The sequence below is a fragment of the Thamnophis sirtalis genome, unplaced genomic scaffold (assembly GCF_051295495.1).
Source record: "Thamnophis sirtalis isolate CommonGarterSnake01/CBP01778 unplaced genomic scaffold, rThaSir2_p1.2 scaffold_7, whole genome shotgun sequence".
NCBI lineage: Eukaryota > Metazoa > Chordata > Lepidosauria > Squamata > Natricidae > Thamnophis > Thamnophis sirtalis.
Window position 1 is genome coordinate 35,230,875 of NW_028261387.1, and position 13,527 is coordinate 35,244,401.

The window sequence follows — 13,527 nt, forward strand, 5'->3', positions numbered from 1 at the left end:
AATGTCCTACTAAGTCTACAGTTATCATAATAGATTTTCTAATCACTTCTAGCAGGATATGGAAATTTCCTACATTGGAGACAGACATCTAATGAATCACAAACTCATTCCATAAAACCAGTGATATTTAAATGAAATGTTTATGTACTTGCTGGAGTAAAACTTTTTGTGTCTCTTTTAAAGTAGCGAAAGAAATCAAATTCTTTGTTACTAAACTTTGATTGTACAATGTAATTGAGATTGGTTTGGAATGAAATGCTCTTTTAAATGCCAGAGCTCCAACAATATTAATCTTTTTAGCTCTCAAGATTGATGCTGTCTCTACTGAAATACAAAAGAGGGTTCAATTAGCTCCATTACATTTCCTCCTCAGCTGCCTGTTGTAATATAATTTCTTATCCACTGTCTGTCTCTCTTCTTGATAGCATGTGCATTGTGCATTAGTTGCTTCACAACGTTGAAACCAGGCTGTTCTCCATTTACATTTACATGTACATATTCAAGAACTTTGTACAGCAAGAGTTTACCAAAATATTACTATCCCAAACACAATGCTCTTAAGATAATAAAGCAAGCAGAGGCTAAAAATAGATTTGAAACAATAGATTTCAAGCTAAAATATCACTTACATTTTCTTCTGGAATTGGTGGTGTGCAGAGACTCACAAAAACTATAACAGCAACTGTGAGCCCAAACAGAATAATAGCAAAGTACAAATAGTGAACATTTTTCAATACAGATGGTCTTTGATCCTCCTCACCACATGAAGGTACTTTATAGATAAATTCCATAACCATCCGAATAAATCCCACTACTAGTCCAAACATTAGGCCCCAGAAAGCTCCCTAGAAAAAATACAAAAAGATACTGTTATTGACATAAATCTGGGTAACTTCAGCTTATTTACAGGCTTCATTGCTGAGTTTACGTTGAAAGGGGTTTCTTTACATACTTATTTTAGGGTAAATTTGATTTAAAGTACTTTTATTTAAAATTAAACAAAATTTACAATGTTAAAATTGTAACAGAGAGATATTTATGAAAGCCAGTGTTGTCTCAAAACTAAAACAGTGATATATAAATCTAATAGAGTTCCCAGATCAGGAGTACAGGATTCTCTACTACAAATGTTGAATCTCTTTACTGTCATCTAATAAGAATCCAGATGTTTTAGCCCAGATGTAATAGCCATAAATGTAGAATGTCATCTATTAAATCTCTATTTCCAAGTCATTTATGTAGCAGTTTCTTTTACTCATAAGTTATTGAGAGACTTACCAAATCTGGGTAGCAAAATCTGGATGGCAGCAAGATATTAAAGTTTTCTATATCCATTTGCCGCCATCTAATGTATTAAGAGTTTTGCATCCCAGATCTATATGAGAGACTATAATAAATTAAAAGATTAAAAATTATACAACAACAGGTTTTGTTTGAAAGCTCGATCAAATAACCAGAAAATGTTATACTTCTAACAGTAGGCTAAAAGAAACTGCTTATCACACTTTGTTTTTGTTCCTTTTTGTAATTTATCTTCTTTACCAAAAATAAGACAATGGTTATTATCTTTTTCCCCACTGACTCTCCATCAGTTAGGTTTTATTTTGTGTAGTCAATATTTGACATGATTCCCCCCCCAAACTTACTGAACTTTTGTTGCACACCATGGGTTTTGGACATGCACAACTATTGTTCTTAAAAAAGAAAGGGCATGCTATTTGTGATGCATCATGGAATAACTGCATTGTGATTATTGACTCTTGCAGCAAGTTAAGCAGAAATTGACTTGTGGGGAATTATGGAACTTAGTTTGACTTGCTGATATAAGGATAGGATAAGAAGAAAAGCTATTTATTAAGTTTATTGAAAAGAGACTAGTGAAATAGCACTTGATTCCTGTGGATAGATCTCCCACATAATTATAAAAGGCTGGGCTCTCTTGAAGTCTCAAATCAAAGCAGATTTGATGGTTGGAAGATTAAAAGTAGGAAAATTCTGTCTCAGAATAAGAATTACTTTCTAAACTTTGGGAGGAAATAAGAGAATGCAATTCTTTATAATATTTTGTTCTCCTTCCCCTTTCCATTCCTTTCTAAGCCTGTCACTATTTTCCGTTAAACCAGTAATCAAAGTCTTAAGAATCTTTTTAAAGTGAAACTGTGCTCTAATGGGACTAAATTCCAAAGATGTTGCATTCAGCAGTCAATATAATTGTAATGAATGGTCTTGTCTGCCCTTAAAAAAACTATGAAATGATGACATTGGGGAGATACTATTATTCATATAAATCTTCTCATTGATTCTGTACTTACTGGCTCATTGATTCTCCTGCAGAAGATTGCTAGGATAAACAGAGCAGTGATGGGTGGCGCTAGGTAACTGGTTATTGACTGAATATAGTCGAAGAGCTGACCGCTATTGGCTGTCTGGATGATGGGGATCCAAAGGATGCTAATGGCAACGAGAATCAGAACAAACACCCTGAGAGAAGAAGAGAAAGTACAGTTACTTTTGTACAACTTGAACAATCTAACTTCTTTCACTGAACTTCTTGGAAAATAAAGTGGGGAGGGAAGCATTGCACTCCTGGACTTTGGGGAAACTGAACAAAAGATTACTTTAAAACCAGATACAAAACCAGATACAAAAATATTTCATAAATCAAAATGAAGAAAGGGGAGGAATCTTATTACAAGACATATACAAAGCTACTATCCAAAATGATTGCTTCACATCCCATAAATGTAAGACATCGGTGGTGACTATGACAATTTACATACAGATGTCATTTTCAATGCTGCAGGGCTATCCCTTAAATGTTTAAAAGCAGATAACTAATATCCCAGAATGCAGAACTGTGAATGGAGATTGGGGGTCATCAGTTCTGGAGGCCAGTGGTTGATATGGTTATCTGCTTTGGTATCAGAGCTTTTGTGGTGTTATTTGGGCTGCTTCAGCTTTTATTTAAAATTATGCACAAAGCCCTTGCTAGGACTTATACTTGGCTCTATGAGAAAGGGTTGCAGTCTTGTCATCGCTGTAGAATTATTTGGTCTCCAACAAGATTTTATCAGAAGCCTCTGCGAAGAATACTTGGCAGATGGATACATGAAGCTGCCACAGAAGCAGCGAAGCAGATGTTGATGAATACAATGTGGAACTGAGTACATCAAATTAACCTTGTCAAATATGCTACCCGCTAAACGTTTTTGGATTTCAACTCCCAGAGCCCTAACCATTCAGGTAAGTGCACAAAACTCTAGTAAGACAAAAATTACCTTCCAACAATCATGAGTTCCTGCTCTGTAGCTTTTTTACGAAGCTGCTGCCAGATATCTATGGCAAAGAGAGTACTGCTGCTATTGAAAATGGAGGTAAGAGAGCTCATTAAGGCAGCCATAATCACAGCAATCATGAGACCACGGAGTCCTAAGCAACCAAAAAGAAACTGGAGTTAGCTTCTATGTGCAAGGGAGCCCTAAAATAGCCGATTCAGAATCTCCCCTCATTCTCAGAGTAAATGAAGCTTATCTCACCAACAGGCATGAGTTCCATTATCAGTTTAGGGTAGGCAATGTTGGAACATCCCACTTTAGCACCACAAACTATTTCACAGATTACTGGATCTACACAGCCCACTTCATCTGGCGTAAGGAAACAAAAGCATTGCAATTCAGCTTTACAGATCTCATGGAGAATAAGAGCCCCAAAGACAAAGGTCTTTCATACTTCCGTGTTCACTTCATATTTCTTAGTTCAAATGTTATGAGCTTTTCCTATTTCTGCCTACAACCGAGATGGGGAGCTATGACCCCTTTCTGATTTGTGGACTTCAACTCCCAGAATTCACGAGCCAGGATTCCTGGGAGTTGAAGTCCACTGATCATAAAAGGGCCATGGTGGCCCACCTCTGGCCTAAAGAAAAATAAAGATAGCAATTTCTAAGATACTTATGGGCATGCTTGTAATATTGGTCTGAAAGGCTTCTTCTAAAGAACATTTGTTCATTAGTTTTTCACCTTCCTGGGACATAGCTGAGAGCACAGGAGAAAGCAGGACAAAAATATTTGGAAAATGTTGATTGTGAAGACTTTGTAAATAAATTATATTGAACAGGTACACTAAACCTTCCTGGAAGAAATAAAAAATGCACAGCTGAAAATAGCCTTTTATTGCCAAACATTTCTAGTGCAATTTTCAGGGGGGCCTGGAGACTGAATGTGGAAATATGTGAGCTTCCAACAGAACATCTCTGGTTGCTCTTAGGAGGGCCTTTTCTTACACTTTCAGCCAAATTAGATATTTCCATGACTAAACTCCAAGCAATGTTTGTTCTACCATGTGGGTATCCAATTCTCTAGATCATTGACTGCTGCTCAGTTAATGAAAAATGATGTCTGAAAACACCCATGGCTTTCCCACACTGAGAAGCAGCTTACCTGGAAAAAGAGCTCTGCTAATCATTCCTGGCATGACAATAAAAAACATAGGGAGGATTTTCAAATATCCACCAAGTATTGATCCACCTTTGGCATGAGAGATGTTCTTGGCTGAGATCGACCTTTGCACAATGACCTGCAATGAGAAACTTGGTGGTAATGATTTCCTTCTCATTTCTTTGGCCAACCAAAACAAACGGAGCTGTTGTTTTACTTTAACTGATGGAAAAACCTTTCAATCGCCAAAATTTTGAAATTTCTATAGAGTGCCCAGTGCTTGCGAAAGGCAACATCTAATATTAAGATAAAGTATTTGCCTAATAAACCTTTGTCAGACGAAAAACCTTTGCCAGACCAATCTTTGAATACAGCTTGTCTGCCTGGAATCCACACTATATATTGGACGTTAATACAACGTCCAATATATAGTGGTCCAGAGGTATTTTACGAGAAGAGTACTCCACTCCTCTGCTCACAATAGAGTACCTTATGTCCCCAGGCTTGAAATGTTGGGCTTGGACAACCTTGAACTAGGCCACCTATGGTCTGACCTAAGCAGAGTACAAAGTTGTCTGCTGCAATTGCTATCTTCAATGACTACTTCAGCTTCAACTGCAATAATACACGGGTAAACAATAGATACAAACTCAAAGTAACCACTCCAAACTTGATTGCAGAAGATACGACTTCAACAATAGAGTGGTCAGTGCCTGGAATGCTCTACTTGACTCCATTATTATTTCCTGAAACCCCCATAGCTTTAACCTTAAACTGTCACTGTGAACCTCACTCCATTCCTAAGAGGTCTATAAGGGGGCGTGCATAAGCGCACCAGCATGCCTACCACCCCTATCCTACTGTCCCCATTTATTTGTAGTTGTCCATGTTTATACTTATACCTGTTATCTTGTACATGTTTGACAAACTAAATAAATAAGTAAAGAAATAATAAATTTGTCGAACATACAAATATTTAAAAATACACAATCAATTCAGTTAAAATATAGGTAGTCCTCAACTTACAACCACAACTGTTGTGGCCTGTTGGCCACTGACCCCTCCAGCAGCTGAATCAGAGGAGGAGGAGGTGTGAGAGTCAGGGTCAGCATCAAGGCAACCTGTGAGCTCCAATGGGGAAGAGGGAATGGAGCTGGCAGAGAGAGAAACAGAGACAGAGCCTGGGTCAACCCTCAGATGGAGAGTCAATGCCCCTCAGGTGTGGTGGTGGCTGATGAAGAAGAAGAGGAACATCTGGGTCCAGTGCCTGACACAATGATGCACAGAAGGAAGAGGAGAGGAGAGCAGTGGAAATCAGTGGCCAATTCTTGGGAGGGAAGAGCCACCGCTGCTAGCAAAGCCCTACCCTGGCTCTGGGGATAAAAGGCGTGGGGGTGGTGGGAGATGAATAGATGTGGCAGACAACTATTCATCTTCCCACCGGTCAGACTTATTACCCAGCATTGAGAGAGACTGGCTGCTGGCGCTCCTAATAAAGGAATCTTTGAGTTAACTTCAGTGGGTCTGTCGTGTTTGGGGAGCTGGGCCAGAACAGGATCCCAGAATTTCTGTTGATAAGTGAGATGTTTGTTAAGTGAGTTTTACCACCATTTACAACCTTTCTTGCCACAGTTGTCAAGTAAACCACTGCAGTTGTTAGGCTAGTAACACAGTTGTTAAGTGAATCTGTCTTTGCTACTGAGTTTGCTTCTCAGAGGTTGCAAAAGGAGATCACAACACCCCGAGACTCCGCAACCATCGTAAATATGAGTCAGTTGCCAAGCCTCTGAATTTGAATTAGGTGACCATGGGGGTACTGCAAGGGTCATAAGTGTAAAAAACAGTCTGTGTAAAAGTGTAAAAACCACTTTTTTCCAGTGTTGTTGTAACTTCAAAAGGTCACTAAATGAATAATTGTAAGTTGAGGACTGCCTGTATACACATTTTCATGTAGTATTTAACTAAATATAAATGAATTTGTTCCAAGTGTGAATTTTAACACATTGAATTAATATAGGTGACTTCCCTGCTAGCTGAAGTAGGCGAGGTGGAATTGACATCGTTTGTTTCTTTTACATCATTTATGTAATAACATCATTACACAAATGGCATCTGGCAACGTCAATACAATAGAAATTTGAACCTGAAGTGCACTGCACTGAGGTCCATTAAATCAAGGTTTCACTCGAATGTATGTTTGACTGTGGCTATGAAGATGAATTTGCTTCTTTAACTGTGGTAGCCCCAAAGGTCAGAAAATATATTTTGTATTTCATTGTTTCCCTCTCTTCCTGCCCAGCAACAGAAGGCTTTATCCTTCTTTTTCCCTAAAAGCTGAGCGATACAAATTATTCTGGGCACTGTAAGCGTAAGGAAGGAGAGCTCTCACATCCTTCTCATGCATCTTTACTGAAAAATTAAATGGCTTTTTGATTCCATTGTAATGTTTTCCATATGTATTATTCAGTAGGAAGCATTGTTAACATCCTTCCGTGGAAGTGAATCATCAATCTAAAGTTCAAGGGAAGGGGAGAAAGAGATTTATTTTACCTGATCAGTGCACCAGCACCAGAGAGCAAGAACCGAGAGGCCAAATAGAAGCCCGGGCCATGGAATATCCCCAGTGATGGGGTCTCTCATCATATGGAAAGCATCTTGTCGTGGCAGGTGGCAAGTTGTGTTTGGGACAGTGATGTTAGGTATTGCCTGACTGTACTTCTCTTGCAGTCCTTCATACCATCCAACTTTCTCAAAACCTGAAAAGAAAAAAAACCTACTTCGTTCGTTCGTTCGTTCGTTCGTTCGTTCGTTCATTCATTCATTCATTCATTCATTCATTCATTCATTCATTCATTCGGTCGGTCCCAGATTGTTGGAGGCAATATGCTGACTCTATAAACCACTTAGAGAGGGCTGTAAAAGCACTATGAAGTAGTATATAAGTCTAAGTGCTATTAATATTGGCATTGATTGATTGATTGATTCATTCATTCATTCATGAGGATCCAGATTGTTGAAGGCAATATGCTGACTCTGTAAACTACTTAAAGAGGGCTATAAAACACTTGAAGCGGTATATAAGTCTAAGTGTTATTGCTATTGCCATTGATTGATTGATTGATTCATTCATTCATTCCTGCTCCCCCCGTGTAATTTACTCTCTCTGAGACAAAATAGAAGCTAAATTTGTTATACAGGCTGGCATTTTGTGATTAGTTTTCATTAAGAAACATCTCACATACATGAGGTGATGGAAGGGAGATGTAACCATTTATCTTTAATCTTCAGCCATTTAATTTGAATCTTATCTGCCAGTCTAAATGGGAGGGATTTTTGGTGCTGATATGTGTTCTTTGAAAAGTATGATTATAGTTTAAAACAGAAACACAAAGTATAAATAGTGCAATATGATATGTGACACAAGCCATATGTTTAAGCTTACACATTATATAAAAATAAAAAAAACATTAATTATATTAAATTAATATTATTTAAATTATATTTAATATATTTAATATTACTATATTAGAATTTCTGGATTGTTGGGTATGTAATTACTACACTGCTGATAATTGTCTGCCAGTCTGAGCCATCAGCGCAATTTCTTTCTTGACCAGACTGTCTGATATGATGAATAAATATTTCATGGTGACATTGTTCCAAATTTTGAAGCATTACAGTGCTACTTTTGTTTGATCAGTACTTAGATAACACAGGATTTTATACTCTTTTAGGTCATTGTGTAAAAATTTTGGTAAATGAAGCAGGGCTGGGCTGCTGCAGGTTTGTCCAGGTTCGGGAGAAACTGTAACTAACGTTATGGCCACTTCAGAGAACCTCCAAATCCCTCCTCTGGCTGGCACCACCCACCCACCCCACACCTCCCAGGAGTCTCCACTCAGCCCATTTTGGATGCAAGGTAAGTGCAGGCCCCACTTGGGGAGGGGGAAAAACGGGCCTCCTGGAAGGTATCTGGAGCCTGTGGGAAGCAGTTTTCACCCTCTTAGAGGCTCGAGGAAAGCCTCAGGGGCCTGGGGAAGGTGAAAATGCCCCCTGTGCCATGGTGCAGGAGGTCGATTAGACCATGCCCATCATGGCCACGCCCACCCAACAACCGGGCAGAGAACCCATTGCTGAACTTTTTGAAGCCCACCTGAAGTAGCTGAAGGAACAACTATCTTTTAGTCTGTATCCCCCTCTGCATATTAAAAAAAATGGTTTTATTCCAACTGGTTTGATTCAGGTGACCCTGAGGGTACAGATAAACCCCCAAGTGGCCTCAGTGACTCTCAGAGAGTTAATGACAGACCAATCTTCAGAGTATTAATGACCAGATGACTGCTAAGGAATATAAATTCTTCTGTTTCCCACCATTCAGCCAGAACTGAAGAAGCTTCTTGGATGAGAAGTAAAATGTATTCAAGGAAAAAAAACCCAATAAAGTCTAGTTGTCTTTTGAAAAACACCTTTGACCTCAATGATTGAGAATTAGATATTCCAACCATAAGATAAACTTATTTTTGCACCACATACTGCTAACCTCTGATGACCTTTTCAAAAGCAAAACTCAAGAAATCTATACTAAATTAGAAATGAGAATAAGAAAGTAATCAACGCAATTCCTTCTTCTTACTTATGAACATAAGAACCAAAGCACCAAGTACCATAATTACAGTTTGTAGAGCATCTGTGTATATAACTGCAGTCAAACCACCTGCAATATAAAAAGAAAAACAAAGACTGATTCAGCCACAGGTGCTTCTAAATAGTGATGATCAAAGTAGCATATTCACATTAGCTATATGCTATTTACATTGTAAACAACTATGTGCATTCATTTTAATTTACTTTGATATGAAGAAAGCTAGGAAGCTAATATCAGTTCAGTTCCATTAGCCCGTTCTTATTTATTCTTAGGCTAGGACATCCATAGGGTGAAAAAATGTCAAGATGTCAACCATGACCACCAATTGTAACCATCTACCTTTCAGATCCTGTAGACTTGACATTTTTGATTCCTGTCCCACCTATGGATGCTCCTGGATTCTGGGATAATGATAGTCTTTCATGGTGACTTTCATAGTAGAAAAAAGGAAGAAAATGGTTCATTGTTCTGAAGTACTTTGATGGTTATTTCAGAACCCAGTTATGAGTTGAGATACTCATACTCATATTTTACAGAGTGCTCTCATCCAATGTAACACATGGGCTATTTCATACATACAAATTATTTCTGACCAGGATTAGTTGTTCATGCACTGTTATACTTCTACACAGCATAGTTACCTGCAATAGTGTAGATAGCTGTCACTATTAACAAGATCACCGTAGAGAGATAGAGATTCCAACCAAGGGACATTTGGATAAAAAGTGCACCAGAAAAAATATCTGTCTGAAGTAAATGGAGAGAGAGAGAGAGGGGGGGGGAGAGAGAGAGAGAGAGAGAAGAGGGGGGAGGGAGGGAGAGAGAAAAAGAGTGAGAGGGGGAAAGAGATGTTAATTGTGCTAGTTATTATAGCTTGACTCTTGCAAGTAAAGCAGGTGCCAAAGCTAGAAAAAGTGTCACCTTTGATACTGGTGTATGGATGGTATCTATCGCTAATACAAATAAGAGAATAACAACGATAGAAGGAGGTGTTCTAGTCCAACCCCTGCTCAGGTAGGAAATCATATATCATTTCTGACAAATGGCTGTTCAATCTCTTTTTAAAACCTCCAGTTTTGGACAACCCACAACTTCTGGAGGCAAGTCATTCCACTGACTGATTGTTCTGACTGTCAGGAAATTTCTCCTTACATGTAGGTTGATTAGTTTCTACACATTGCTTCTTGTCCTGCCTTCAGGTGCTTTGAAGAGTAGGTTGGCCTCTTCTTCCTTGTGGCAGCCTCTTAGATATTGGAACATTGCTGTCATGTCACACTTAGTCCTTCTTTTCATTAAATTTACTTTATTTACTTTGCTTTTTATCCAATTTATTTTATTAGTTCTTTAAACTATGTGAGACAGTCAGGTTGGCATCTTTAAAATTCTTTCAAGGAAGTAGTGGCAACATGGACATGCTCTATTAGAACAATTATTGCAATTGAGAATAGTGGGATGACTTATCCAAGCAAACATCCTTGAGTACTAAGTAAACCATATATCCCAAGGCTATGATTTTTGTCTTGGATACATACCGATATTTTGGTGAATATATACAAAATGAGGGATAGTACAGATAGGTAGATTTGAATCCTTTGTCCTCCAAATCTTTTCTTCATATATTCTGGCATGGTAACGACTCCAGAAGAGATGTAAACTGGTACAAAGATCCAACCAAGGACTAGCAATGCCCAGGTGGCCTATCAGGAACCAAAAAGAAAGATACCACATATGCAAATAGTGTTTAAAATTATTTATTGCTAGTAAATGGCAAAAGAAAAATTGTGAAAACAAATAATATAAATGACAGTAGGTAGATGAGAGAAATGATTCCTTGAATGAATAGCACATCTTCTAGAACAGTGGTTCTCAACCTTCCCAATGCCGCAACCCTTTAATACAATTCCTCATGTTGTGGTGACCCCAACCATAAAATTTGTGTCTCGGTTCCTAAGACCATCGAAAATATGTCTTTTCCAGTGGTCTTAGGCAACCCCTGTGAAAGGGTTGTTCGACCCCCAAAGGGGTCCTGACCCACAGGTTGAAAACCATTGTTCTAGAACATTAAAAAACCCTTTCTTTTGAGGGTAGGTCAAAAGATCTTAATTAAGTGAATGTATAGGGCATCAGAAAATCCAACATCAAAATGAATGATCTTGCTCACACTTTTAAAATCACATTTTCACTTACATTAAACCCTTCCTCCTTTTTTCTGTTGATTTTTAGGTACAACTTATTCTGAACTTTTATTTCTGTCAAGTTTTCAAGGTATAGATAAAGTGATGAGGCTTTGACACTGGACTTGGCAGCTTATACTATTAGTCTTAACACCACATAAGCAGGTAATAATGCCTAGAAAACTTGGCTTGCTTTGAGAATCAGACCTAGTTAATTCTTAAATAGAAGAACCTCAGAAAATCCCAAGACAGAAAGCTAGACTGTGGAAGTTGAAAAATATCCCAGAAGATGACAACGTCATCCATTTTATCACTACGCTTAGGACTTTGATGGCTTCTGGAGATTCCTTTTTTCATTCACTACCATATAAGTTACTGGACTCCAGCCTTGCTTCTTTGCTGTTCTAGTAAGTGTGCACGAGGAAATGTATTATTGGGTGACCTTCAGCACCAAGAGAAATAATTCATCTTAGAAACAGCTGAGCTCCAGTTTTTTGGCAGCTGAGAAGTTCAGATATCCCTCAGGACTGCGCCATGAGTGAAATATTGTAACTGCAAGCAATGTTACTCAAAGCATGGAACAATCTTGGCCTTCAAACGATTCTAAGACAAAGTTGGCTTTTAAGTTCACTTGGATTACTACAAAGACAAGGGTCAAGGGTCACAATATTGTAGGGACTTCTCTGCTGGAGCAACACAATTTAACCTGAATTTGTCATGAGTTTATGTTCAGTATGTTTTAAAATGCCAGTTTTTGCCAGCCTTTTCTTTAGAACTAGATCTTTTCTTGAATATTTAGTAAATTATTTTCACACTGGATTTTCAACCCAGTGGGGTAATTTTTTCCTTGGCTACCACAGAGATCATATAATCATTATAATCACATGGAATTGATTGAAATTAAATATCATTTTCTGGGTGCAAAAAGATCTTTAAAATATATAGGAACTCTGCCACAATGAATGAATCAGGCCATATCAATCTGCTAAAAATAATCAAAAATGACATCCATTCAAGTACATTAATTGTGCTATCACAAGGGAAGTTCTGCCCCTTTTGTATATATTGTGTGACATAACATAATGGATTATATTGTACTTCTTCTAAACATTAGCACGTACATTTTCTGAAATGGACAGTGAAACTACAGTACATGTAATCCTTGTTTAATGTTCCCTCACACAACAACTGTTCAAAGTTATAACAACATTGAACAATGATACTTATGACAGGTCCTTGCAGTTGCAGCTGTTGTTACATTCCTGTGGTCACAAGCTACACACTTGGCAAGTGGCTTGCAATTATGACATTGCAACATCTTGTAAACACGTGATTGCCATTTGCCACCTTCACTGTGGGTTTCTAATAAGCAGGCAAATAGGGAAACTGGGAGGTCTCAAATGGTGATCATGTGACCGTGGTATGCTGTGATTGGTCAGAAGTTGCCTAAAAACAGCAACTTGGACTGCTGGAACTGTAACTTAGTGTGGTCACAGGACATTGCATCTTACAACCATGTCACTTTAGCAACACAATAATTTGACCAAACCCACACAGGAATCCCATAGGAGTCCTCCAAAACCACCCATTTGTAAAAACAAAGCAAAGTCATCTCACATTCCACTCAAAGCCTCCAACAGCCAGTCCTCCTGCAGCTCCAGTGCCTGCTAGACCAATAAATAGGCCACTCCCCACATTGCTTGACATCAATGATGCGCCAATCTGAAACATATAATATACAGAGATTAGCTCAGAGATAGGAAAAAGAGCATTCATGCAGTAGTGAATAAACATAGAGGAAAATATCCAGGACTGTTCATCTGATGGTGGATTTTCTTTGTCTTAAAAGAAAATCTGAATAACCTTATCCCAAAGTTTTACAGCAATAATGGAAATAATCAGTATGCTCTTTTGTGTAAAATCTTGCCAATCTGTGGACTATTGAAAAATAACTATGAGGCAGGGACGTGCAGTCACCGGAGGCAGAGGAGGCAGGGCCTCACCAGTCTCATGAGGAAAAGGAAATAATTTTTAAAATAATTAAAAAGGCCAAGGTAGTTGCTGCCAGACTCCAAGTCACAGTGACTCTGAGTCTGCTTAGTGCTAACTGTAGGGGGAGGCGAGAGAACTATGGGCCTCCTTTGCATAAGGAATTTTTCGCCTTTTAAGAGTTAAGCAAGGGTTAAAAAGCGAAAAATTCCGTATGCAAATGATTCTCTTGCCTCCTCCTGCAGAGGGCAGTTTGTTTAGAGGCTTTTTAAAAACATTTAAG

The 13,527-nt window shown here is 38.3% G+C and overlaps 1 protein-coding gene across 1 annotated transcript in view; it reads right to left on the minus strand.

Moving 5' to 3' along the window:
• The window catches only part of SLC5A9 (solute carrier family 5 member 9), a 57,013-nt gene that overhangs the window by 13,001 nt on the left and 30,485 nt on the right, over window positions 1–13,527 (minus strand). Inside the window, exons 4-13 of the mRNA XM_087719702.1 lie at window positions 12,873–12,977; window positions 10,614–10,778; window positions 9,723–9,828; window positions 9,070–9,150; window positions 6,987–7,192; window positions 4,440–4,575; window positions 3,537–3,644; window positions 3,279–3,429; window positions 2,313–2,481; window positions 630–845 (exon numbers count right to left, since the gene is read on the minus strand). Of these exons, the coding sequence (XP_087575828.1) occupies window positions 630–845; window positions 2,313–2,481; window positions 3,279–3,429; window positions 3,537–3,644; window positions 4,440–4,575; window positions 6,987–7,192; window positions 9,070–9,150; window positions 9,723–9,828; window positions 10,614–10,778; window positions 12,873–12,977 (1,443 nt within the window). The remainder of the gene's footprint in view (window positions 1–629; window positions 846–2,312; window positions 2,482–3,278; window positions 3,430–3,536; window positions 3,645–4,439; window positions 4,576–6,986; window positions 7,193–9,069; window positions 9,151–9,722; window positions 9,829–10,613; window positions 10,779–12,872; window positions 12,978–13,527) is intronic.